Raw genomic sequence first — 26,177 nt, 5'->3', positions numbered from 1 at the left:
CAATCCCTTTCGTTTAACTGCTAGCTACTAATACGTTTCAGTCTCCTGATTAAGATAGATAATGCTATAAATATTAAGCCAGTTTTTATTTTTAAATGTTTAGGTGGATTGAACTTATGTTTAAAGTTTACTGAAACAAATTAAATTCATCAAGAAGCAAAAAGGTATTGTTGTATTGATAAATGTTTTCATTTATTTAATTAAATGTTTTTTTTTTTTTTTTTTTTGCTGTAAGCTGTATTGGTGGCTATGATATTGCTAGCAAGCACTAAATTGTTCATCAAAAATGTGTAAATATGAGCAAATAAATCAAAATCACTTAAAGGCCACTGAATTGAGTCGCATAAGTAACTTTATTTCATTATGCTGAAGTTGTGTAAACAAAATGTGTTTTCTAACAAAAAAAGTATTTAACAAAACTGAGAAAAACACATTCTATATAGAAATGTTGTACATGATTTTATCATTTGAATTTAAGCCTTATGGTGTTGGTTGGTTTCTTAACTAGAGCACAGTTCAGGTAACTTTTTGTTCCAATGCTTTTCAACACATAGACAGTTTCACACCAGAGTTTAGGCTCATCTGTTCTTCTTTTAATAGCAGTGACTTTAAACATCTCATACGGAGGAATCAGCACTTCTTCCTCCTCAGAAATCATTGAATATTTTGTAATATTAGCACCTTGACAAGTGTGGATTTCAAAACAAGATTTAGACCCATAATCGGATGTACTCTCACGATTCTTAGAGGATGAAGTAAATGAGCCAAAACGAACCTCTTTGTTCAGAAAAACATTATCAAATTCAACTTTAGTACGACGATAAGTATCATAGCATGTATTTTGTGTTTTCTTCAGAATCTGTACTGCTTCTGTTAACAGAAAGTGAAGTGAATACCATTTGTAAGTTTTGTTTTCATATTCTTTCTTGTCTTTACGATCAGCTGCATTAAACTTCTTATATACATCAGATGTTTTTGAGTTAGTATACACATAAATGGCGATTAAATGATTCTTTTTCAAGTTCTCTCCTGGTGGCTTGTGATTATTTTCAGCAAGTTTCCAAGCATTTCCAAAGCCAGTTTCGGGGTTAGACTTTTCTTGCTTCAGATATTTGTTCTCCACCAGGTTCGCCATTTGTTTTGTACATTTCTCATATCGATCATCAACTGAATTCAGTGCCATATCCAGTGGATATTTCTCTCCTTCAACAGCAGCAGCTCTGTGATCCTGGAGTAACAGGGATCATAATGATCAATCATCAGTATTCACGTCTGTAATATTCATACTAGAACACAATCTTACCTTTCCTAGAGCAGCTGAAATGAGAAGAAGAGCTTCAATGATCAGCAGCATCTTGATTCAGACAGATCCCTCAGATGATCAGTGAAGAGCAGATACTGAAAGAGAGGAGATCACAACAGTGCCTCACAAATATTAAACCAATGACACTGAGTATAATAGAAAACAATATGTACATTAATCTTTCATGTGAAAACCAAATTTACCTGAGAATATTGTTCTTTCTTCGTTTTCAGATTGTTTTTTCTTTCTAGTTTTTGTAGAAGTTCAGGAGCAACAATGAGAGGAGATCAGAAGATCAGAGAAGTCCGCCACATAGAGAGTTGACAGAGACTCAAACCAAAAGATGAGAAAATTGGCTGTTTTATATCCCTGACAGTCTCTCTCTCTCTCTCTCTCTCTCTCTCTCTCTCTGTGTGTGTGTGTGTGTGTGTGTGTGTGTTTAGATCATAATCACTTGTGTAGGTCTGGTGTTTGTGAGGTTTCACACTGGACAAACTCTTGAGATCCTGTCTGTCTTACACGAAGGTCAGATATTCTCAGCCTGATCTCCTTAAAATGTATAAATGTGTAATGACACATGATGAAAACCATTTAAGAAGACATACAGACATACATGTAAATATGTTTAAAAGTTGATTTTGTTTAGTCCCCATAGATCCGTACACACTTGAATAAAGCATCATTATTTCTAGTCAGAGGTCACGACTTTAGCCCTTACAGTAAACTTGAAATTAATTGCATTATTGCATAATTATAAATTGCATTACTAACCTGACACAGAAATGTGGTAGCAATGTAATCAATTAGAGTCAATAATCTCAGAGTAAGTCAGAATACAATTGAATGTATTTCATTCTGGTAAATATGTATTATGCCAATTACATGGCCAAATCAGAGATATTATAAAATCAATACAAGATATCAAATTCTCCAAGATAAATCTAAGAGTAAAAGATGCATGACTTTCAGAAAAATGTGTGTGGACACACTACACTCTTTGGGCTCATCTGAATACAGAAGCACCCGAAGTACTCAAACTAAAACAAACATCCCCGAAACAGAGACAGGGACTAACTATTGGAATCCCCCAAACCATCAAAAAATAAATAAAGAAATAAACTATTTTTCAAGGAGACCAGGAATAATAATAAACTGGATAAAATTTATATTTTATTTTATTTTCTACTAAGCAGAGCAGGGTTTTTTCTCCATTTTTCCATTTAAGAATATTCTACCTGAAACGTGAAAAACAATAAAATGCATCCAGTTCCCAAATAATGCTTTGTCTTTGTTTTTTGCTTGAAAAGATTTTGCACCCAATGCTCCCCATCTCTAAACTCTTAGCATCTGTATAACCTGTTACTGTACTTCTCGTAAGATCGAAACCATTGTACCAGTCGCACTAAAGCAATTCAAATGCTACCAAACGTGACTAATGGATATCACAGAACATTATATTCTGCTATTGACCATTCTGTGTGAGTTAAGTGAAGCGAGATGGGCGAGTGGAAGGAAGTGGATGAAAAAGATAGATGAGAAGAGGCTTTTCTCGAATCTTCTTTCAGTGAGATGTCGAAACAGATGTCTGTATCTTAATATACTGTGTGTGTATTGTCCCTATCTCAGAAGACCAATGTGTCTGAGGTTCAAGACTTACAAAGGCTTTTACTCCATATCTGAAAGTATATAACAACTCATCTAAAAAATGTTTTAATGTGCACTAAACTAATAATCCATTTCTGCTTTATGATCAACAGAGGAGATGCAACTGAGCCCTAATGAACCTCTTAGTTCAGATTCATATTTTCAGATTTGTGGTAACACAAACTAAATATTCACATTTAGAAATGTATTTCAAAACACAGTGAGATCAAATAGAACTGAATTAATCCTGATGCAAAAAGCTCATCTGATGACCTATCAAATATTTCAAATGCATACCAAAAAATAAATAAATAAATAACTTATTAAAACCTAATTAAAACGATGAAAGCTTTTCTATTGCATTAAAGTTTGTTTGTCAAACCTCTCAGTATTCTCACTGAAATGTGACAATCACTTTTGTGAGTACGGGTCTGATGCTTCTTCAGAGTAAAAGTATCATCCAAAGTAGCAGAAAGGTTTTTGCTTAAGTTATAAATGATGACTATCATACTATAAAACTGTAATGCGTTTCTCACAGGAGGTGAATGCATCAGTGGGTGCTCTTTAAAAAAATAACAACAACAACAACAAAAATTAATACATTTTTTATTAAATGTAACGTTTCATCCTCGATATGCTGTATTATAGCATGCCGTTTGGTTTTTATTTAGATTTGTTAAAGCATCCATTAACAAAAATGAAGTAAGTACCATTTGAATATCTTGTTGGTGTAATTTGTAAAATGTTTAACACTAAACATCTTCAATCACTGTTAGTACACACATAAATGGTGAATAAATGATTCATTGTCCTCTTGTGTATGTGGTTTAAGAAATAATAGCGTGACTGTGGTGCGTGTAGTTTAGATCATAATCACTTGTGGAGATCTGGTGTTTGTGCTGTTTCACATCGGACGAACTCTTGAGTTCCTGTCTGTCTAACATGAAGGCCAGATATTCTCTGCCTGATCTCCTCAAAATGTGTAATAATGGTACAAGATGGAAACTGTTGAAGATGTACAGAAATAGAGGTATGTAAGCAGGGCATCCAGGAAGTTGCTAATCCACTGCCAAAACATAACTTAAAAAATAAAAAAAATAAAAAATAAAAAAATTGAAAGAAAGTCATCACAATTGCCAAGTATGGTAACCCATACTCAGAATTGGTGCTCTGCATTAAACCCCTCCAAGTGCACACACACACACACACACCATGAACACACACACCCCTGGAGCAGTGGGCACCTATAGATCCAGCAACTGGGGTTCAGTGCCTTGCTCAAGGACACTTCAGTCATGAGTATTGAGAGTGGAAGAGAGCTATTCATTAACCCCCCACCTACAACTCCTGCCAGCACTGAGACTCAAACCTGTGACCTTCAGGTTACAAGTCCAACTCTCTAACCATTAGGCCACAGCTGCCCCAATTGTGCATTTATGAATTAATCAACTCATGTTTTCATACAAGTTCACAGACAAAACAATTAGACTCATATCAACATGTTTTTAGAGACACTACTCTATATCTGAAAGGCTGTATATTATATATTGACTCATCTTAATTACGGATAATAAATAAATGAATAAATAAATATATAAATCTTGTCAAGGAGGTGATTCAGATAGCAGTAATGTGTTGACTAAATATTATCCTTTAAAAATAGTATCCATTTTTAATTGCCAATCATCTGTGCACTAACTAGTAGGCTATCCACCTTAGAAAGAAACTAATTGTGCAGGTTTTAGCAGCTATTGCTCATTTAAAGTGACATGGTGTTTATGTGGCCTCCCACATCAAAACCACAAGCTGATTAATAAAAGTTGATTAAAAATCAGCATTGCAGTATTATTAATAGTAATATTAAGCAGTTAATATACTATCACTGTCAGTTAGATAAACATAAATAAAATGTTCAGTGATGTGATATAAGTATCATGACAAAATAATATGTCATAAAATGACAAAAATATTTTACAAAACATTTATTAGAGGCATATATACAATCCCTTTGAATTAATAATGTTAAAATTCTGCAAACAAATACTGTTTTCTGACAAATAATTATTAAACCGAGAGGGACAAATGTTGGCATGTGTACTTATATCTTAGATTCAACACACTTTGTTCAGTGCTTTCATTGCCAGTCTTCTGTTCTTGTCTTGGTCGGTTCCTAGAATAGAGCACAGTTCAGGTTACCAGAGCTTTTCACACCAGAGATCTTTCTCGTCTCTTTTCCTGACAGCAATGACTTTAAATTTCTCATAGGGAGGAATTATTGCCTCTTTCTCCAGTAGAATATTTTACCACATCAGCTCAAAACAATACTTCGATTCAAAATGTTTTACTCTGTTACGATCAAGAGATGATGATGTACATAAGCCAATGAATATGAACCTCATTGTTCAGATTCATGGTACCACAAAGTAAATGTTAATATTTAGAAACATTTCAATATAGAGCTGAATTATTCCTGATTCCTGATGAATCAAGCTCATCTGATGCAACTCTTGTGAAGGTCTTTGTGGTTTCTGTCTGTCTGAGATGTGTAATAGCAGACCTGACTTCCTACATATATTTCACCATCGTACAACCACTCTGTTTCCATTTATCTCTCTCCTGCCCTGTCGCAAATGTCTGCATGCCCTGTAAAGATGAAGAAATGTCAGGGTTATTTTCAGATAACAAAGTACACTCTGATGATTTTGTCTGGTGAGATACCACAGCCTTCGCCGCTGCATCTGCTCTGCCGTTTACTGTAGCTACAAAATCTTTGTAATTAGTATGCGCTGCACATTCACAAATGGCTTTCTTTTCTGGCAGCAAAATAGCTTCTAGCAAATCTGCCACGAGGGGTGCATTTAGTATTGGTCGCCCATCTGACTTTAAAAACTTTCTGTGTTTCCACAGCGCACCAAAATCATGAGTAACCTCAAATGCATAGCGTGAATCTGTCTGTCATTATTTTGCATGCTTCTGTTAATGCCACAAGCTCAGCTGCTTGTGCTGAATAATTTGATGGCAATGATCCAGAGGCCACAATGTCAAATTCAGTTGTTATCGCATAACCAACCTTATTCAGGCCTGTTTGTGGATCTTTAAAAGCTGAGCCACCCACAAATAGGATATTTTCGAGTGGCACGTCAGACAGGTCTGGACGTGGCGTACACACTTGTTCAAGTGCTGTTAAACAACAATGATGCTCTTCCCCATCTTCTTCTGTTGGAAGGAGAGTAGTAACATTCAAGGTTGTGCATCGCTTAACAGTGATATTAGGCACATCAAGCAAAATAGTATGATATCTTAACCATCACGCTGTTGATAAGTGTGATGTTTTCTGTTTCTGCAAAATCATGGACACTGCGTGAGGCACCATCAACGTCAGATCAGAGTAACCTACGAATTCTCTAGAAGCCCTCACGGCCTTCTCAGCAGCTGCCACCGCCCTCAGACAGTGTGGCAGACCTGCTGCAACTGGGTCTAATTTGCTGGAAAATTATGTCACAGGTCTCCATGATGTTGCAACAATACAGAAGTCATAAATCTATTTTTCTCATCAACCATCTGAACAAAGGATTTATTTGGGGCCGGCAAACGCAGAGTTGGCGCAACAGACAGCTGAACTTTAATGTTCAGAAATGCCTCTTCTGCCTTCTTTGTTAACTCAATCTGAAGTCGTGGCCTAATGGTTAGAGCGTCGGACTCCCACTTGAAGGGTTGTGAGTTCGAGTCTTGGGCCGGATGGAATTGTGGGTGGCGGTAGTGCATGAACAGCTCTCTCTCCACTGTTGTAACCTTTGCCCTCAAATGCAAATCAGAATTGGCTGTCTTTATCAACTGGCACACTAAAAAAATGCATTTGCCAAATCTATCACTGAGAAGAATGTGGTATTTGTGACAAAATTGTGTATGGATTTGGCACTGATGGAGCTCTTTGTCTGACAGCAGCATTCACATCCTGTAAATCCTGTACAAATCACTACTCTGTGGGCTGACCCTCATCCCTTATCTTTTTTTTTACAGGAAAATTTGGAGTGCGAACTGGAGAATCATTGCATGACATCATTATTTCCTCTCTTAATAGTGACTCAAACACTGGTTTTATACAAAGAATTGCCTCTGGTTTTAGAGGGTGTCTGGTAATCAGAGGTCTGTAATCAGATTTTGGGGTGACCACAACCTTCACATCCTTTAATTAAACCCACATCATATTTGTGTTTTGCCCATAACTCTGATGGTGGCACTTCTGCTAATGCTGGATGAATATCTGAGGCACAAATAATTGTCATGCAATGATTTTCCCTTTCTCTTTTGTCAATGGGTACCACAACTCTCTCTACCTCAATTTCATGCTTGCACTCTGACATAAACACTTCCCAGACTCTCACAGTGTTTCACCCCCTCCCCTATCTTCCTCTGTCTGTAACACAAACATAATCTGGGCCCTGTCTGCTGGCCTTTGAGAGCGATAAGTGAGGCACAGAATCTTCTGCCATTGAGTAAAACTGAAGCTGTTTTTCTGTCAGACAAACTGAAACTGCACACACATTTTCTGTCCAAAACATTTTATCAAAATGTAAAGTTTCTCCTGTTTCCCCGTCAAACCAGTCTTTTTCATACTGGTCATCTCGTTGTGTTACAACATGTGACGTGCAATGCAATTTGTCAGGCAACATGTCTCTGTCAAATGGGTTTGTTCGATTTTTAGCCAGTTCACACATCATTCCAGCCCAATCAGAATTTCTGATGTGCCATACATATGCCCATTTTGGTTCTGCTTGCAGACAGCAAATCTGCTCTTTCTCTGCCACTCGGACACCCCCAGAGTCTGCAATCAGTGTCAAATTTAGTTTGCACAATAATTCTCTCCCCATCAAAAGCACTGGAAATGCAGACGTGTAGAGAAAGGCATGTCTCAGCACCTCACCCCCCTCTGTTTCACAATTCAGAGGCACTCTAAATCTTTCACAAATTATGTGAATTATATATTATATATTATGTGAATTATTATATCTAAAGACCATAATCCAACCAATGGAGCTGTTATACTAACATTTTCTTCTTTCGCTTTTTGTCTGGTTTTTCTTTTATTTGTCGGGGGTGCTCTGCACACTATTTCCTCTTCAATTTCTTTGTTGGGGGTTTCAGGAATGATTTCTGGTTCTTCCTCTGTCTCTTGTCTCCTTTCTGGATCTGTTCACAGTTGATCCCAATTTCTAACTCAATTTATGATCACGCCAGTTGCAGCCATTTTATATTCCTGCACTAGAAATTTAGTAACTGTGCCTCAGTATTCTCATAATCGGATCCCCTCAGAATCCTCTTGATTGTGCTTCCCACAGAGAATGTCCCACCGCTATGGTTCATCCCTCTTCTAATTTAAATTCCAATCCTTATTTCTTAAAACCAAAAATTTATACTAACATGAACTGTCTCTTACCCGAGAGTTCTGTTGTCACTCAGGTTCTTTTCTGATTCCAGTGGTGTCCCCTCCGGGCCTCGTCAGTCGGTCCCTTTCTCCCTCAAATCTAATCGGGGTTAGAGCTGAACTTCTATTGTTCAGGATGGTCAGTCACACTCCGCTCACAGGTCCAGAAGACACATCCAAGGAATCCCACTTCTGACACCAAATTGATGTGGCAAAATGTAAATAAACTCTCATCAGCATAAGAGACAGACTCATTCTCAGCTATAATTAAAAAGAAAGCTTTTATTCTTTGCAAAGAAGGTTAGACAGTCATACAGCAACACTGAGTTCCTGCAGAGTGAAACCGACCCAGGAAGAGGGCAGTCCTCCACCTTATATCCCTTTGCTGCTTCAAGGTTACAAAGTCTTAGCAGCTGTAACTTTCCACACATAACAAGGAACACTCTCTATGGGCAGTTTCTCACACATTTAGGACTTAGGTGACACCCTCAGGTCATCCCCAGGCACTGTCCCCCCACTATATGGCCCAATGACCCTCTCAGGTCATTCTCAGACATCTGTTTCCCCCCCAGGTGTCACCCTTCTGAACCACACAGCTATTCTAAGAAAACACATGCATATACAGTATTGTTCAAAATAATAGCAGTACAATGTGACTAACCAGAATAATCAAGGTTTTTCGTATTTTTTTATTGCTACGTGGCAAACAAGTTACCAGTAGGTTCAGTAGATTCTCAGAAAACAAATGAGACCCAGCATTCATGATATGCACGCTCTTAAGGCTGTGCAATTGGGCAATTAGTTGAATTAGTTGAAAGGGGTGTGTTCAAAAAAATAGCAGTGTGGCATTCAATCACTGAGGTCATCAATTTTGTGAAGAAACAGGTGTGAATCAGGTGGCCCCTATTTAAGGATGAAGCCAACACTTGTTGAACATGCATTTGAAAGCTGAGGAAAATGGGTTGTTCAAGACATTGTTCAGAAGAACAGCGTACTTTGATTAAAAAGTTGATTAGAGAGGGGAAAACCTATAAAGAGGTGCAAAAAATGATAGGCTGTTCAGCTAAAATGATCTCCAATGCCTTAAAATGGAGAGCAAAACCAGAGAGACGTGGAAGAAAACGGAAGACAACCATCAAAATGGATAGAAGAATAACCAGAATGGCAAAGGCTCAGCCAATGATCACCTCCAGGATGATCAAAGACAGTCTGGAGTTACCTGTAAGTACTGTGACAGTTAGAAGACGTCTGTGTGAAGCTAATCTATTTTCAAGAATCCCCCGCAAAGTCCCTCTGTTAAAAAAAAGGCATGTGCAGAAGAGGTTACAATTTGCCAAAGAACACATCAACTGGCCTAAAGAGAAATGGAGGAACATTTTGTGGACTGATGAGAGTAAAATAGTTCTTTTTGGGTCCAAGGGCCACAGGCAGTTTGTGAGACGACCCCCAAACTCTGAATTCAAGCCACAGTACACAGTGAAGACAGTGAAGCATGGAGGTGCAAGCATCATGATATGGGCATGTTTCTCCTACTATGGTGTTGGGCCTATTTATCGCATACCAGGGATCATGGATCAGTTTGCATATGTTAAAATACTTGAAGAGGTCATGTTGCCCTATGCTGAAGAGGACATGCCCTTGAAATGGTTGTTTCAACAAGACAATGACCCAAAACACACTAGTAAACGGGCAAAGTCTTGGTTCCAAACCAACAAAATTAATGTTATGGAGTGGCCAGCCCAATCTCCAGACCTTAATCCAATTGAGAACTTGTGGGGTGATATCAAAAATGCTGTTTCTGAAGCAAAACCAAGAAATGTGAATGAATTGTGGAATGTTGTTAAAGAATCATGGAGTGGAATAACAGCTGAGAGGTGCCACAAGTTGGTTGACTCCATGCCACACAGATGTCAAGCAGTTTTAAAAAACTGTGGTCATACAACTAAATATTAGTTTAGTGATTCACAGGATTGCTAAATCCCAGAAATTTTTTTTTTTGTACAAAATAGTTTTGAGTTTGTACAGTCAAAGGTAGACACTGCTATTTTTTTGAACACACCCCTTTCAACTAATTGCCCAATTGCACAGCCTTAAGAGCGTGCATATCATGAATGCTGGGTCTTGTTTGTTTTCTGACAATCTACTGAACCTACTGGTAACTTGTTTGCCACGTAGCAATAAAAAATATACTAAAAACCTTGATTATTCTGGTTAGTCACATTGTACTGCTATTATTTTGAACAATACTGTATAGGCATACAGAAGCAATGTTAAATGAATTTTTCCACCACAAGATGGAAACTGTTGAAGACGTACAGAAATAGAGATATGTAAGCAGGGCGTCCAGGACATTGCTAATCCACAGCCAAAACATAACTTTCAAAAAAAAAAAAACATGACATTAGCCAAGTATGGTAACCCATTCTCAGAATTGGTGCTCTGCATTTAACCCCTCCAATTGCACACACACCATGAACACACACACCCCTGGAGCAGTGGGCATCTATAGATCCAGCAACTGGGGTTCAGTGCCTTGCTCAAGGACACTTCAGTCATGAGTATTGAGAGTGGAAGAGAGCTATTCATTAACCCCCCACCTACAACTCCTGCCAGCACTGAGACTCAAACCTGTGACCTTCAGGTTACAAGTCCAACTCTCTAACCATTAGGCCACAGCTGGCTCAAATGTACATTTATGAATTAATCAACTCATTGTAACAATGTTCGTTGTGTAGGAAGGAAGACGGCAGGGTCGGCTGTTACTACTGACTGCTTTATTTAAAAAAAATAATACCAAAAACAAAAGGACACGGAAAATAACAATTGAATCATAAATTCTGTGGTCCAAGAGTGTATCAGCCAGCAGTCATTCTCTCTCTCCCCGCTCCTGTTTCTCCTGGTGTTTTATACTCTCCACGCCAATTACTGCAAGCAGAGACAGGTGTTCGTTATTTGCACTTAACCCACTCACTCACCGCGCATCTCCTGACGCTCTCCCCCGCTGCAGGGTTCACTAAACCATGCCCCCCTTGCCACATACCCCCACTGCCCGACTCAGGCCGGGGAGCCATCTGGCCTGCAGCCATCTGAACACCCGGCCTATGGACCACCTTGAACTTAAAAGGCTGTAAAGCTAGATACCAACGAGTGATCCGCGCATTGGTATCCTTCATGCGGTGGAGCCACTGCAGGGGAGCGTTTTCCGAACAGATGGTGAATTCCCGTCCCAGGAGATAATAGCGGAGGGTGAGGACGGCCCACCTGATGGCCAAACACTCCTTCTCCACGGTGTTGTACGTAGTCTCTCTCTTATATAGCTTGCGACTAGTGTACAGCACCGGCCGTTCCTCCCCCTCTATCTCCTGGGACAGGACAGCACCCGGCCCCCTGTCCGACGCGTCCATCTGCAACAAAAAAGCGAGAGAGAAATCAGGAGAGTGAAGCAACGGCCCTCCACATAGAGCAGCCTTCACCTGGGTAAACGCCTGCTGGCATGGCTCCATCCACTGAACCGTGTCTGGTGCTTCCTTTTTAGTGAGGGGCTGGTGAGGTCTGAATAATTAGGCACAAACCTTCTATAATTTCCCGCCAGTCCCAAGAACTGTCTCACCTTCTTCTTGGTCTTGGGATGGGGACAGGTCGCAACTGCTGCAGTTTTATCAATTTGGGGACACACCTGCCCATGTCCCAAGTGAAAACCCAGATACTTTACCCCTACACGCCCAATTGCACACTTCTCCGGGTTGGCCATGAGCCCAGCCCCTCTCAGCGACCTCAGTATCGCCCTCACATGCTGCATATGCCACTGCCAGTCATTACTAAATATAATGATATCATCTAGATAGGCAGCAGCATATGCACCATGGGACCGCAACACCCTGTCCTTCAGTTGCTGAAACGTAGCTGGCGCGCCGAACAGCCCGAATGGGAGTTTAACAAATTGGTGTAATCCAAACGGCGTCGTGAAAGCGTTTTTTTCTCTGGATAATGGAGACAAGGGGATCTGCCAATAACCCTTTGTTAAGTCCAATGTTGAAAAAAAATGAGCCGTACCGAGCCGGTCAAGCAATTCATCAACCCGTGGCATTGGATATGCGTTGAATTTCGACACAGCATTCATCTTGCGAAAATCCACACAGAACCGCACTGAGCCGTCTGTCTTAGGAACCAAAACTATCAGGCTTGCCCAGTTACTGTTGGATTATTCTATTATATATTATATATATATTCACCTAATTCTTCCTGAACTATTTTTTTCTTGTTTTCAGGCAAGCGATATGGCCGGCTGTGAACCACCACGCCTGGCTCTGTCTCGATATGGTGCTGAATGAGATTTGTACGGCCAGGTAGGGGAGAAAACACGTCAGCAAACTCTACCTGTAATGTACTCATATCAATGAGCTGGGAGGGTGACAGATGATCTTCCCCTGAGGCCAGAGCGAGAGATTTTTTTTTTTTATATTCGCTTCTGGTCCAAGATCATCCTCTCCACTAATCACCGTCGCCAGTATCACTGATTCCACTCCCTCATTCCATTTTTTTAGGAGATTGAGGTGATAAATTTGACGTGCTCCTCTCCTATCTGAGCGTATTACCTCATAATCGAGCTCTCCAACTTGCCGTGTTACCTCAAACGGTCCTTGCCACTTTGCAAGTAATTTTGAACTTGACGTTGGGAGTAATACAAGCACTTTATCTCCCGGTGCAAATTTACGCAAATTGGTTCCCCTGTTATACAGCTGGCTCTGTTTGTCTTGGGCCTGTAACAAATTCTCCATAGAGAGCCACCCCAAAGTGTGGAGTTTTGTTCTCAGGTCCATTACAAACTGAATTTCGTTTTTAGATTGAGAAGGTCCGTCCTCCCAAGTCTCTCTTATGATGTCCAGCACCCCCCTGGGCTGGCGACCATAGAGCAACTCGAAAGGGGAAAACCCCGTGGAGGCTTGTGGGACCTCTCGCACAGCGAACAACAGAGGTTCCAACCATCTGTTCCAATTTTTGGCATCTTCCTGAACGAATTTACGAATCATTGTCTTAAGCGTGCGATTAAAACGTTCGACCAGTCCGTCCGTTTGTGGGTGAAAGACGCTGGTTCGAATTTATTTAATGCCCAATAATTCGTAAAATTCGCGTAATGTCCGTGACATAAATGCCGTGCCCTGATCCGTGAGGATTTCCTTAGGAATCCCCATTCGGGAGATTAAAGAAAACAGTGCGTCAGCAACACTCTTAGTGGACATGTTGAGGAGAGGCACTGCTTCTGGATATCGTGTTGCATAATCCACAATGACTAATGCAAAATGATGTCCTCGTGCTGATCGCTCTAATGGATGAGGTCCATACCAATTCTCTCGAAGGGGACCTGCATTAATGGGAGGGGGCGCAAAGGCGCTTGGGTTACTCGACACAACCTATCTTTAATTATTGCAAAATATGGATAGGTAAGCGGTTGTCCAGGATGGAGAGGCTGACCGTCGATGGTCCTGACCTGTTCAAACATGCGTTTCAGCGTCTCATCCTGAGAATGCTCCAGGGGATCGCGCGCTCCGAGAAAATAATTATCTCGATTTCACTCTGTTCCCCTGTGGCAGTACTCAGTGGTCCCGGATCAGTCTCTCCCGCCTGCACACTCGCATCCCCTCCGGTGCATTCTTTCCCCAAGAGGCATCCGTGCATAAAACCAATAATTCTTTAAATGCTGGCCAATTCATCCCCAAAATTAACGGATGCCGGAGGTGCGGATTAACTGCCACCTCAACACTATGGTTTTGTCCCCTAAATTTGATAACGACTGGCAAAATAGGATACTCAACCACATCCCCATGTACACACCGTACTTTAACCATGCGGCTCGTATCCAATGCCCCGGATTGTATCAAATTTTGATGGATTGAGGTTTGGTTACATCCTGAATCCACCAATGCCTGATAGGTACCCCCCTTGATACTCACAGGTATTTGGTACCACCCAGCCTGACCGGGGGCAGCCTGCGGGACGTCCGGGACCCGGATCATCGTCCCCACCTGTCCACAAAATGGTCCGGATCCCCGCAACGCCAGCAGGCCGACCAAGACCTCCCCGCCGCTCCAGTGGCAGGGAGTGGGTTAAGCAGTTGGCGTGGAGAGAGTGGGGAAACAGGGACTCGAGGACGGCCGGGCGGACGGGACAGGTCGAGAGAGAGAAGGAGAAGAAAAAAAAGGAGAGAGAGAAACTGATGGAAGGGATTCGCCAGCCCCGGGGCACGCCACCATATGGTCCTCCGCGAGATCAATAGCCGACTCCAGCGACATGGGGCGGTGGAACTGGACCCAGTCGGCAGTTTTTCTTGGCAGCCGAGTGACGAACTGCTCCAGCACCACACGATCGACGATCTTCTCTACATCGCTTCCGTCGGCCAGCAACCATTTGCAGCAAGAGTCCCTGAGCTGTTGGGCCATCATGAAGGGTAGGCTGGACTCGCCTAGCTCCAGGGAGCGGAAGCGTTGGCGATGCTGTTCCAGTCCCTGGCCGACTCGCTGGATGATGGCCCTCTTCAGGTCATCAAAAACCAGGAGGTTCTGCACTGGAAGCTGCTCTGCCGCTACCTGGGACTCCCCGGAGAGCAGCGGGATCAGGCGCATCAGCCACTGGTCCCGCGGCCAATCCTGTACCTCTGCCGACTTTTCAAATAAGTCCAGAAATGTCTCCGGGTCGTCCTCAGGCCCCATTTTGTGCAGAGGGAGGTGGGCAGGCACAACTTGTTGGACCGTGGTTCCCAGCCGAACCTCCCGGTCAATCCAGCTCCGGAACCTCTCGCGGTCTTTCTGCTGGGTTTGGAGGATGGCTTGAAACCGCCTCTCCTGATCGTGACGTATGTCCAGCAGGGCCTGGTGTTGATCATGTTGCATGACCACGAGGGATTTAATCAGCTCCGCAAATGGTGCAGCGGAGGGCACAGGCACGGCGGCGGCATCCATCTTCCTTCCAGGGTTTCGGCACCAGTGTAACAATGTTCGTTGTGTAGGAAGGAAAACGGCAGGGTCAGCTGTTACTACTGACTGCTTTATTTAAAAAAAATAATAACAAAAACAAAAGGGCACGGAAAATAACAATTGAAACATAAATTCCGTGGTCCAAGAGTGTAGCAGCCAACAGTCCTTCTCTCTCTCCCCGCTCCTGTTTCTCCTGGTGTTTTATACTCTCCACGCCAATTACTGCAAGCAGAGACAGGTGTTCGTTATTTGTGCTTAACCCACTCACTCACTGACGCTCTCCCCCGCTGCAGGGTTCGCTAAACCACGCCCCCCCGTCACACTCATGTTTTCATACAAGTTCACAGACAAAACAATTAGACTCATATCAACATGTTTTTAGAGACACTACTCTTGAAAGGCTGTATATTATATATTGACTCATCTAAATTAAGGATAATAAATAAATGAATAAATAAATATATAAAGTCATATATATATATATATATATGTATATAAAATATATCTTGTCAAGGAGGTGATTCAGATGGCAGTGATGTGTTGACTAAATATTATCCTTTAAAAATAGAATCCATTTTTAATTGCCAATCATATGCGCACCAACTAGTATCCACTGAAAGCCTCTGCTTTATGCAGTTTTCAGATTCACGGTATCACAAAGCTAATATTCACATTCAAAAACAAATCTGACAGTGAGATCAGTATAGAGCTGCATTAGTTTTGTTGCACTAAGTCCATCTGACAATGCAGCAGGCTTGTGAAGAACTTGTGGACAACTTGTGGACAAACCCTCTGTTCCTCAAGATGAGTAATATGAGCTTCATGTAGGCCCCGAATTACATTTATATAATTATTTCTCATCTGTTTACTCTTGAGAAGATTCTTTTCCATTCTTCTGCTAGTTGGCAACATTTATTTTTGAATGAATTTAATGAGACGGACACCTAAGAAAGAAACGAATTTTGGAGGTTGAGCTATTGCTCATTTAAAGTGACATGGTGTTTATGTGGCCTCCCACATCAAAACCACAAGCTGATTAATAAAAGTTGATTAAAAATCAGCATTGCAGTAATATTAATAGTAATATTAAGCAGTTAATATACTATCGCTGTCAGTAGATAAACATAAATAAAATGTTCAGTGATGTGATATAAGTATCATGACAAAATAATATGTCATAAAATGACAAAAATATTTTACTAAACATTTATTAGAGGCATATATACAATCCCTTTGAATTAATAATGTTAAAATTCTGCAAACAAATACTGTTTTCTGACAAATAATTATTAAACCGAGAGGGACAAATGTTGGCATGTGTACTTATATCTTAGATTCAACACACTTTGTTCAGTGCTTTCATTGCCAGTCTTCTGTTCTTGTCTTGGTCGGTTCCTAGAATAGAGCACAGTTCAGGTTACCAGAGCTTTTCACACCAGAGATCTTTCTCATCTCTTTTCCTGACAGCAATGACTTTAAATTTCTCATAGGGAGGAATTATTGCCTCTTTCTCCAGTAGAATATTTTACCACATCAGCTCAAAACAATACTTCGATTCAAAATGTTTTACTCTGTTACGATCAAGAGATGATGATGCAAATAAGCCGAAATGAACCTCATTGTTCAGATTCATGGTAACACAAAGTAAATGTCAATATTTTGAAACATATTTCAGGCACAGGGGGAACAATATAAAGCTGAATTATTCCTGATGCATCAAGCTCATCTAATGCAACTCTTGTGAAGGTCTTTTTGGTTTCTGTCTGTCTGAGATGAGTAATAGCAGACCTGACTTCCTACATATATTTCAAAAGCATACACTCAACAAATTGTTTTATCAACTTAATTAAATTGTGGAAATAGTTTTAGAATAAACAACTAGAATAAGTCCATTAAAACTTAACATTTTGTTAATTAAAGATCTTAATGAATTATACTGACATCTTTCCATTACATGTAACTGATCGCTAGCAATAACATTTGTGACTAATGTAATGGACAGACACTCCTCACATGAAGAGATGCATCTCATTGCACAATTCTAGCAGCTATTGGTATGTTAGCTCTCAAGCTCTTCATACATGAAGAGTTCAGATACAAAAAACTCTGAGTGCCTAATTTTTCTTTCTTTTTTTTTTTTATCAGACTCTTGTGAGTATATTGGTCTAAATGAATCTACTTAGCCAAACTACTGTTATAAGCATGAGCCCCTTCAGACTGGTCGTGGCGGAGGTGTTGCAACAATTTATAGTGATATTCTCAATGTTACACAGAAAATAGGATAAAGGTTTAACTAATTCGTCAGACATGCAAAAGAAATCTAATGTTTCTCTTGTTCTGGCTACTGTGTATAGACCACCAGGGCAGAAAACACTAAAATACAACTAGCCTACATCTCATAGGCTTACCGTAGTGATAAAGGCTAAGGCGAAAATACGATGTGGAATATTTATGTTGTACTCTATCATTATTTAACATTTTGTCAAACTCTACCAAAAAAAGTTGCATATGCTGGTAAATAAAAAATAAATAAATAATAATGTGTCCATTTAAGTAATACAAAAGTTTCGGTCTTATTTAATTTTTATACTTGTTCTGATGCTGATTTCGAAGCATAAAAAAAACATGTATTCATATCATTTATGATCAAATATTTATTTGTAAAACAGAAGTTTCATTCCTATTTCAATCTTAAAACATTAGAATAGACCATACCTGTATTAAACATCTAAAAATGATAATTCAACAAACTATTACTGTTCAGGTTTTCATTTTCTAAACCAGTGAGTGTTTTACTATGATACTGTGCTTAAATAAACCGTAATACAAAAATAACAGCACAAACTATGTCTACGGATATTTATTTTCTTTTAAAAACTGAAATATTTCATATAAAAAGACAAAATTACTGTGTATAATTAAATAAAACTGAAAACATAGGAAACTTTTTTTTTACTTTGTACGAGTTTCAATGTCTTGGAAGCTAAAACAGTTGTGCACAATAAAATACACTGTAATCCAAAGTATTTGGACCGTGAAGTACAGATTTGAGCTATTTTTAGGCATTCTCCACCTTAATGATGTTCAGCTCGGGCTCGTGTGGTGAAACCGGAAGACTAGAGGACTGGTTAGGGGGGCTACAGGCCAGGAATGACCCGTCTGTACTGGTGGAGGGCATGTCTACTGATTTATCATCCATCCCCGTAAAGGAGTCTGTGTGTGGCTGTGTGTACTGGGGTGCAAATGTTTGAGAGTGTGTGTGTGTGTATGTTGGCGTGCGTGCTTGTGTGTGGGTGAACGGGGGCCCCCCGGAGGTCGGGCACTGCTGAAACCCATTCATGCTGGGTGGGCTGAGCTGGTCTAGAGAAAACACCTCAATGCTCTCTAGGCCAGAATCATGGATTTCGTTGTATCGTGTCTGAGCTTGGCTGCACTGAGCGTAAGCGCCCTGACCGGCCGCAGTCTGGCCGAAGGGCGCAGAGGAGGCCAGGGAACAAGACGCCGGTGCAGACGCAGACTGCAGAGGGTCGTATTTGGATGCGAGGTCTTGCAGGGTGCTGAGGATCTGTTTCTGGACTTGAGTCTGCTGGGCTTGTTCTCTCTCCAGTCGGCCCTGATGGTCCACCATCATCCTCAACGCCAGTCCCAAACTTCTCAGCTCAGAGCCCAACAGCTGGATCTGCTCCTGCAGGCCGCTCACGGCTCCAGGGTCCAGGCCGGTCCGCTGGGGAGGAGGTGAGGGCTGGTTGGTCACGTTTTGTACCCGTGCAGGGGGGGCTGGATTTTGGGACGTTGTCCCAGTGGTGGATGGGTCAGGTAGGCGGATGCCGACACGCGGAGGGTGTTGAGGAGCACGAACGGGAGCGCTAACCCGCTGGTGCATCCACCTCCTGTGAGGACTGGATCCTTGGTGCAATGATCTCTGGGAAATAAAGATTTATTTAAGCCCTCAATCTGTACACTGATGAAAAATAATAATCATAATAACAAAAGAAACACCAATATTGTCAATGTTACACACCAAATAATTGTTATTGGTTATTAAAGTTTATTCTATCTATCTCTAATCATAAAAGCATTGGATTAATGATGTTTCATAACTCACTATGTTTGGAGGCCTGGCTGTAGTCAGGTCATAAGATGATGTCTGAGCTAAAGCAAGCTTCCTGCCTTCAGATCCAGAGAAACAAGATGGGTCTCGTCTCATTGACAGCGACACCTGCTGGCCGCTCTGAGGAACGCTGTCTCTGACCTTCACAAAACACATGCAAGATATCAAGGTAAAACAGAACCACAAAAATAAAACAGAATTTATATATATATATATATATTTAAGTGCATTATTATGTAATGTGAATTTAATTACTGTAATACAGTCATTTTTATTGTAAATATAATGTACTTTGATGCAATGTAATCATCCAATAATGTATAAATGCATTACAATTCAAATTTGCTTTATATTACTGTACTAGACATTTCTTCAGAGTCACAAGATTCTTTAGAAATCATTCTAATCTACTGATTTGCTGCTCAAATTGTTTTTTTGGATCATTATCAATGTTATAAACGCTGCTTAATATTTTTCTGAAAATCATGATTTCTTTTTTTTTTTCAGGATCCTCAAAACTCAAAAGGACAGCATTTAAATATAAATTTAAATACATTTAAAATGTATTTGAAAATAACTGTATTTTAAGTGTATGGAATTTGTAACATTATAAATGTCTTCACAGTCATTTCTGATTAATTTAATGTATTCTTGCCGAATTAAAAAAAAAAAAAAAAGATATATGTATATATATATATATATATATATATATATATATATATATATATATATATATATATATATATATATATATATATATATATAATTTTTTTTTACTTTTGTATAGTGGTGTATGTAAATGTAATGTATATCAGTACACTGCACCCACCCGTGCTCTATGGAGCAAAGCCTTGTCCAGCAGTCGTTTGCGAGCCACCAGCACAGGATTGGCAGGTGAAGGTGTGTGTCGTCGTCTTACATAATTAGCACCACTCATCGCTCCGGTTCCCACTCCTGAACGTGGCCCTTGGACGCCAGTGTGCTGTGTACCCTGTGCCAATGAGGTGACGCTGACAATCCGGATATCCTCATCTTTTTCCCCTCCTTGTGCCTCTCTTATGCCTGCCGAACCCGTCCTGGACGACTGTCCTCCTCTCCCATCGGAGGACGCCCCGGCCTGCTGGGAGGCAGCGACTCGAGAAGCTTCTCTGAGGAGGTTTCTGAGCTGCTGATCGCTCCAGCCGGCCGGCCGAGTCTCAGAGCTGCCCACCTCCCTCGCTGACGTCGGCACCGAATGACTGCTGTTCGCAGCTGCTCCGTCCTTCTTTCGAGCTCTGCCCTGAAACTCCTTCAGGAAAAGGTAGATGGCCTGCGCTGACACCTTGATGTTCTCCAGCTCCAGCACGGCTTTGATCTTACGGAAGCTCAAACCTGCTTCCCGCAGCTCCACCACCTTACGCTTGGCAGCGTCGTCCAGTCTGCCCATGCTGGAGACCACAGCACTGACACTAAAAAAACTGGTTGTTCAAGTAGATCCTGAAATCAATGCAAAAACAAATGATGTTCCCTGAAAAACTGCTGCTCCTTGTTAGTAGTTTTTATATTACATACACACACACACACACACACAATTTTCATTTTGTGTTGTGTCAGAATATAGGTTTAACAGATCTTTAAACACACACACACACACACACAAAATAATGAATTAAAAAGTAAGAGGGATTTTGCTGGATTCAGGGTTTAACTAAAGCTAAAACTAAGAAACAAAACCATTAAAGACATTTTTGCTACTTGAAATATAATAATGTTAACCAGAATTTATTTAAAAAAAAAAAAAAAACGATGGATGGATGGATGGATACAATTTTTCATTTTAATTTAATTTCACTTGATGTATAAAAAATTACTACAACTGAAACAAAAATTAAACAACACAAACACACAATAATGAAAAAATAACAACAAAAACACTGATTAGATTTAGCTGATGAATATAATGTTTTGATAATACTTGAACAGAATTGTTATATTCGTTATTTTAATTTCATTCTCCAATTAAATAATAAAGTGGATCCAGGGTTACATTTAAATAAAAGGGAAACAAAAAAAAATACATACAGTTAAAATAAATATAAAAATCAAATAAACGTTAAATATTATATACACACAACTCTCACATTTTTACATTCATTATTTGCATTTCATTTTGAATTTATATATATATATATATATATATATATATATATATATATATATATATATATATATATATATATATATATATATACAGACACTCACACACACGCCAGTTTGAAACGTTATAGCATTACTGTTGAAAATATAAACTAATAACAGGCAGTATGCAAATACTAATATGTTATATGTATATGCGTACTGTTAATTATTTGTTTATATTCTCAAACAGTAATGCTATCACGTTTCAGACTGTGTTTTTTTTTTTTTTTTTTTTTTTTTGTGCCCCAAACCCCAGGAACACAGGCCACCAGGAACACCCAACCACCTTAGACTGGTTTAAGCAGTTTTTCAAAAAGCTTAGACCAGCTGCAACACATTTGTTGCAGGGAGCAAGTGTAGACGGATGTAGCGACACTACGAAGTGACCCAGTAACGTAAACAAAAACAATGGAAACCAAGCATCTCTCACCTACTGCGCCTGTGCTCTTCTGTTATTTATGTTCAAAGAGACGATCTGCTCCATTGTAAACACACATGCTTGTGTGCATATCCATGACGTGCTTCTGATATTATCGACACAACAGCAGTATGTTTATTTGAAATGCACACATTAGTGGTTTACTTTACGACCGTTGCGTTAACGGACCCTCAGCCTCCGTGCGCCTGTCGCAGGATCAGCGGCGTCACGCCTGCGTCCTCACGCAAACGTCATAAAGACGCGACGGTAGTTACGCACGACGTTGAGTGTGTAGCTCTTGCCCGTTCATCATGTAAGTTTGACCCTTTATTTAGAACGATATTCATAATATGGCATTGTTTTTCCGTCGTGTATAAGGTTGAGTACACTCAGAGAGATGCTAGCGACTATTATTATTTGTTTATTTTTACATTTTGCGTAATCGGGTTCAATATCGGCGGGATTAGCATTAGCTCAGCGCGTTGAATTCACCGAATCAATAATGATAAACGTAACGTACTTCCTATAAATAATTTGACGGTTTTATTTATTCTCATGCACTATTTATACTTACACTATTTAAAAAACGTTAGGAGTTTCCACGAGTTGTATTTGTTGGCATGCACATTGAATGCCTTTGTTGAATTACATAAATGATTGATTTAACGTTACTACATTCATTTAAAAATATTGTTTTATATTGTTGGAATATTCTTAAATTAAACTATCTGATTTGCATTTTTTATGTTTTGCACTGCATTGAAACAAAAAGTAAAAAAAAAAAAGTCATCTCGATGCTTCAGTATAAAATTGTGCATATAATTATTTTGGTTCTCTGCATTTATCAATACATAAAATGCATAAAACTGAATGCTTAAATTGAACAAATTTAAAGTTTTATACAAAATTGGGTGACTTAAATGTGAAAAATTATAATAATGAGGAACATCATAATAATAACGCAACTATCATTAGAAATATTTCTTTTTATTTTGGTTGTTGTTCATAACTTCACCCTTTTCCTTCCTCTTTCTAAATCATTTCACTTCACATTTTTCATTCGCTACTAAATTTTACTAAAGTTTTGATGACTAAAACGTGAAGTATAATATTAATAACATAATAAAGGTCTTTATTGGAGAGCTTATTGTGGTCATTAATAATTATAATTCTCATCATATATCTGTTGCTGCAGACTGTTTTAAATAAATGTGACTCTTTTTCACACAGGGCTCCATCACCAACCAAGCGCAGGGAGCGTTCGGAGGACAAACCCAGGGAACGAGGGAAGGAGAAGGCTGCTGGGAAAGATGGAGCGGAGAAGGAGCGCGGCCGAGACAAGATCCGCAAGCGTCGCAGCAAATCCACCGGCAGCAGCAGCAGGTCAGAGGGGATGGAGATCAGGGTTCATGTTTGTGTGATACTTTGACTCTTCTCTGAACACGTGTATCTCATTCGACCTCAGGTCCAGCTCCAGCTCCAGCAGCAGCTCCGGCTCCAGTTCCGGCTCGTCCAGCGGCTCCAGCTCTTCCTCTGGTTCCAGCCGCTCCGGGTCCTCCAGTTCCTCTCGGTCATCTAGTTCATCCGGGTCCTCCGGGTCTCCCAGCCCGAGCCGCCGCCGCCACGACAACCGACGCCGCTCGCGGTCAAAGTAGGTTCTGGGCTTTTTGACCCCCAACACATTTCATACATGAGAAAACCAGGCATGGCACTTAACCTGTGCTTTTAACCAGGTCCAAATCACAAAAACGGACTGATGAGAAAGAGAGGAAGAGGAGGAGCCCGAGCCCCAAACCCACCAAACTTCATCTGGGAAGACTCACCAGGAACGTTACCAAGGTACACACAAATGGATTTAAGTGTTTTTATTTAATTATTATATTTTACGATTTATTTGTGTCTGTAGATTTGAGCTTGAAGTCTTTTTTTTTTTTTTTTTTTGTAGCTCTTACATGAACTAAACTTTCCAGTTTTATTCCTACCCTTTATTCTGTTGGTTCTTAGAGAAGGGTTTCTTTATCATTCATACCATATAATTTTCCCTAAAAACATGGTGTTTGACAGTATTTTCTGATTTATGTGGTGATAGTGATATCTAAAATTCCCTTGTAAAACCTTTAGCTCTAATGTCAACAAAATCAAACAAAACAGCTTTATATAATGTTCAGAAATGTATGCAAATTGATGCATAATTGATAATGCATCATTTGATATACAATATACAATTTCATAAAATCTTTAACCCAAAACACACACACACACAAACCTACTTTTAATTATTACTCAAACAGCAGACTTAAAAGCACATTTGCCCTTGCATTTTAAACAGATTTATTTGAATATGTCGAGGTATTGGTGCATCAGCATGTATCCTGACTTCGTTGCTCATCTCTGTTGTATTGCTAATTGATGATCTGCTTCTGTTTTTGATTTCCTGTAGGAACATATTCAAGAGATCTTCTCGACTTATGGCAAGATCAAGATGATTGACATGCCACCGGACCGTTTGCACCCGAATCTGTCAAAGGGTTATGCTTATGTGGAGTTTGAGTCTCCAGAGGACGCCCAGAAAGCCCTCAAACACATGGATGGAGGTTTGTGTGGGGGGATAAAAAAAAAAAACAAGATAACAAATGAATCTGTTTCTGCTGTTAACTTAAACCATAAAAAAACATATTTGTTACTTGAAACAAAGGTTAACTAAAATAAAACATTTTTAAAAATTATACCACTTTACAGTAAGGCTCATTTTAGGGATGCAGCGATAGCATTTTTTTTCATATCTATAAAAAAACAAATTCAGTGTGTATCGGCTGATTCCTTTCCAAAACCAGCACAGTTTATTTATTTTTAAATCAATGTAGTATTTCTTTACTTCTGTTGAACTGATCTTCACGCTTTTGTGTGTTAAACTTAATTTTAATGAAAAATAACTGAAAAAAAATACATAATCATAATTTGACAAAAATACTATTATGAGCTAGGTTAGTGGATAATTTGGCAGCAAAAGTTATTCTAGAAAAATCATGAGTGCACAATTGTATAAAATCGAAAGCTACTATGAGCTAACAATGAACAGTGGCATTTTAATTAACTACCATAATTAACAAAGATGAATAAATTCTGTAACCAATGTCTTGCTCATTATTAAGTTAATGAATGCATTAATTAGTGTTACCAAAAAACACATATTTTAGCTAGCTGGCAAGTCACATTTCTCAGTTTCAGCTTGTTTAACTTAAAAACAGATCAGGTGACTGTGGTTCAGTTCATATGAAGGGATTTTTATACTCCATTACTGTTCTCAGGTCAGATCGACGGTCAGGAAATCACAGCCACAGCTGTCCTGGCCCAGAGGATACGCCCTGCCCCGAGAAGACCGTCTCCTCCTCCGCGCCGCATGCCTCCTCCGCCTCCCATGTGGCGCCGCACGCCGCCTCGCATGAGGAGAAGGTTGGCTTTCCTAATGTCTTTCAGTCCTGCTGGCATGCTGTGTTTTCTGTGCAGGTCGATGGGAACCAATCCAACCAGTTCTCTCACAGACATAAATGTGGTCTCCGTCACACTGTCTGCGACGGTCAGATCTGTCCTTTCACCTTGCGTTTCTGTTTATTCATCCTTGTGTTTCACAGAGTAGACAGACTACCTTATGTGTTTGAGCAGGTTATTAATCACGTCTGATTTATCGTGAACTGACACTTCGTCCTTTCCACAGGTCTCGTTCTCCGAGACGACGCTCGCCGGTGAGGAGACGTTCCCGCTCCAGGTCTCCGGGTCGCAGGAGACATCGTTCCCGCTCCAGTTCTAACTCGTCCCGTTAGCGAGATGCTCCATTCTCACCAGTGGCTTGTCTTTTTGGAAAGCTCGTATTTTAGTTGGAAGTGACATAAATAGTCCAAGTGTTTTCCCTTTTCTCTAGTACCTCAGGATTGAGCGTAAAAGCCCTGTCTGGTAACATCGATGTTAGGGTGGATGTGTTTGGATTTATTGCTTCAGTGTTTGTACACTCACTGGGTTTGTACTAGATACTCCATTTTACCGTGACTTTTTTTTTCCCCCTTCTTTTTTGTATTGTGCTTTTGTTTTGAGAAATCCAGTTTTTACCATTTTCTTTATGGGATTATAAA

The 26,177-nt window shown here is 40.0% G+C and overlaps 3 protein-coding genes across 4 annotated transcripts; 1 reads left to right on the top strand and 2 right to left on the bottom strand.

Moving 5' to 3' along the window:
- Positions 1–463: 463 nt before the first annotated feature.
- On the bottom strand, positions 464–1,354 carry LOC113067548 (ecto-ADP-ribosyltransferase 4-like). The gene is made up of 2 exons (XM_026239923.1): positions 1,304–1,354; positions 464–1,228 (listed from the first exon to the last, which is right to left on the bottom strand). Exons 1-2 carry the CDS (start codon positions 1,352–1,354, stop codon positions 464–466), a joined length of 816 nt encoding a protein of 271 aa, XP_026095708.1.
- A 16,611-nt stretch (positions 1,355–17,965) lies between these two features.
- LOC113067772 (uncharacterized) lies at positions 17,966–22,200 on the bottom strand. 2 transcript variants are annotated; one of them, XM_026240231.1, is made up of 4 exons: positions 22,063–22,200; positions 20,284–20,930; positions 19,449–19,595; positions 17,967–19,265 (listed from the first exon to the last, which is right to left on the bottom strand). In XM_026240231.1, exons 2-4 carry the CDS (start codon positions 20,878–20,880, stop codon positions 18,402–18,404), a joined length of 1,608 nt encoding a protein of 535 aa, XP_026096016.1. In that variant the 5' UTR covers positions 20,881–20,930; positions 22,063–22,200; the 3' UTR covers positions 17,967–18,401. The 2 variants fall into 2 exon arrangements, with proteins under 2 accessions (XP_026096017.1, XP_026096016.1); XM_026240232.1 differs by lacking the exon at positions 22,063–22,200 and having other exon boundaries at positions 17,966–19,265; positions 20,284–20,919.
- Positions 22,201–22,233: 33 nt separating this feature from the next.
- On the top strand, positions 22,234–25,924 carry LOC113067792 (RNA-binding protein with serine-rich domain 1-like). The gene is made up of 7 exons (XM_026240257.1): positions 22,234–22,363; positions 23,281–23,433; positions 23,516–23,701; positions 23,784–23,889; positions 24,491–24,644; positions 25,359–25,503; positions 25,766–25,924. Coding segments are annotated over exons 1-7 (852 nt in total). The 5' UTR covers positions 22,234–22,361; the 3' UTR covers positions 25,872–25,924.
- The last annotated feature ends 253 nt before the right edge of the window (positions 25,925–26,177 follow it).

The sequence above is a fragment of the Carassius auratus genome, linkage group LG28B, assembly GCF_003368295.1.
Source record: "Carassius auratus strain Wakin linkage group LG28B, ASM336829v1, whole genome shotgun sequence".
NCBI lineage: Eukaryota > Metazoa > Chordata > Actinopteri > Cypriniformes > Cyprinidae > Carassius > Carassius auratus.
Note: the sequence above shows the minus strand (reverse complement) of the source record. Positions and strands in the feature narration are given on the sequence as shown.

Bases quoted from the DNA above. Each gene is read 5' to 3' on its own strand.
- LOC113067548 (XM_026239923.1), bottom strand. From the start codon at position 1,354: ATGCTGCTGATCATTGAAGCTCTTCTTCTCATTTCAGCTGCTCTAGGA. The intron at 1,229-1,303 runs GTAAGATTGTGT...CTGTTACTCCAG, and splicing joins TTTCAGCTGCTCTAGGAAAG to GATCACAGAGCTGCTGCTGT.
- LOC113067772 (XM_026240231.1), bottom strand. From the start codon at position 20,880: ATGGGCAGACTGGACGACGCTGCCAAGCGTAAGGTGGTGGAGCTGCGG. The intron at 19,596-20,283 runs GTGGGTGCAGTG...TGTTTTGTGAAG, and splicing joins CTTTGCTCCATAGAGCACGG to GTCAGAGACAGCGTTCCTCA. The intron at 19,266-19,448 runs GTGAGTTATGAA...TTTATTTCCCAG, and splicing joins CAGCCAGGCCTCCAAACATA to AGATCATTGCACCAAGGATC.
- LOC113067792 (XM_026240257.1), top strand. The intron at 24,645-25,358 runs GTTTGTGTGGGG...TACTGTTCTCAG, and splicing joins CCTCAAACACATGGATGGAG to GTCAGATCGACGGTCAGGAA. The intron at 25,504-25,765 runs GTTGGCTTTCCT...TCCTTTCCACAG, and splicing joins CCGCCTCGCATGAGGAGAAG to GTCTCGTTCTCCGAGACGAC.